Consider the following 652-nt stretch of genomic DNA (forward strand, 5'->3'; position numbering starts at 1 on the left):
AAGGATAAAAAATACCGCGAGGCCATCGGCAAGTACCACCGCGCGCTGCTGGAAATGAAGGGTCTATGTCGCGTGCTGGGGGATCCGGACACCAGCAAGTCCCCGTCTGCCGTCCTGACCAGCATCAGCAAGTCCAGCTTGACGGACGAGCAGAAAGGCGCGGTGGAGAACGCGGAGCTAGAGTGCTACAACAGCCTGGCAGGTGGGAACGCACATCATGTTTCACCACTTTGACTAGAGGATTTTCAATGCACTTAGGTCTGTTTTCTATGTATTCCACCTGTTAAGACTGAATGCAGACCATAATATTCAAATTAGCGCTGGGTTCCAGTGGCAAACTGCTAGATTTGTCCTTCCAATCCTGAATATGCCTTGAAAGAAAGTAATCTGTGAGTGAATGTCTTCAATTCTGCATGCAGAATGACGTCATGGTTTGTCTAGATTACAGGTCATATACCTACATTTGATTATTAAACTGTAAAAACATGATTAAGTCATGTCAAAAACATGATATCACAAACTCAAATCGTCAATTTTGCATTGGTGCAATTTGTTTTGTCTCTGTTTGTATGTAGCATGTCTGTTGCAGATGGAGCTAGTGAATTACGAACGAGTGAAAGAGTACTGTCTGAAGGTTTTGAGAAAGGAGGGC

General features: G+C 44.8%; 1 protein-coding gene across 1 annotated transcript; it reads left to right on the top strand.

The window, feature by feature from the left end:
• Positions 1-6: 6 nt before the first annotated feature.
• Positions 7-649, top strand: LOC107682304 (tetratricopeptide repeat protein 9A-like; the record flags this gene model as incomplete). Its single annotated transcript, XM_016478589.1, has 2 exons — positions 7-202; positions 576-649. Coding segments are annotated over 2 exons (270 nt in total), but the record flags the coding sequence as incomplete, so codon positions are not given.
• Positions 650-652: the final 3 nt, after the last annotated feature.

The sequence above is a fragment of the Sinocyclocheilus anshuiensis genome, unplaced genomic scaffold (assembly GCF_001515605.1).
Source record: "Sinocyclocheilus anshuiensis isolate Anshui unplaced genomic scaffold, SAMN03320099.WGS_v1.1 C32039799, whole genome shotgun sequence".
NCBI classification, from domain to species: Eukaryota; Metazoa; Chordata; class Actinopteri; order Cypriniformes; family Cyprinidae; genus Sinocyclocheilus; species Sinocyclocheilus anshuiensis.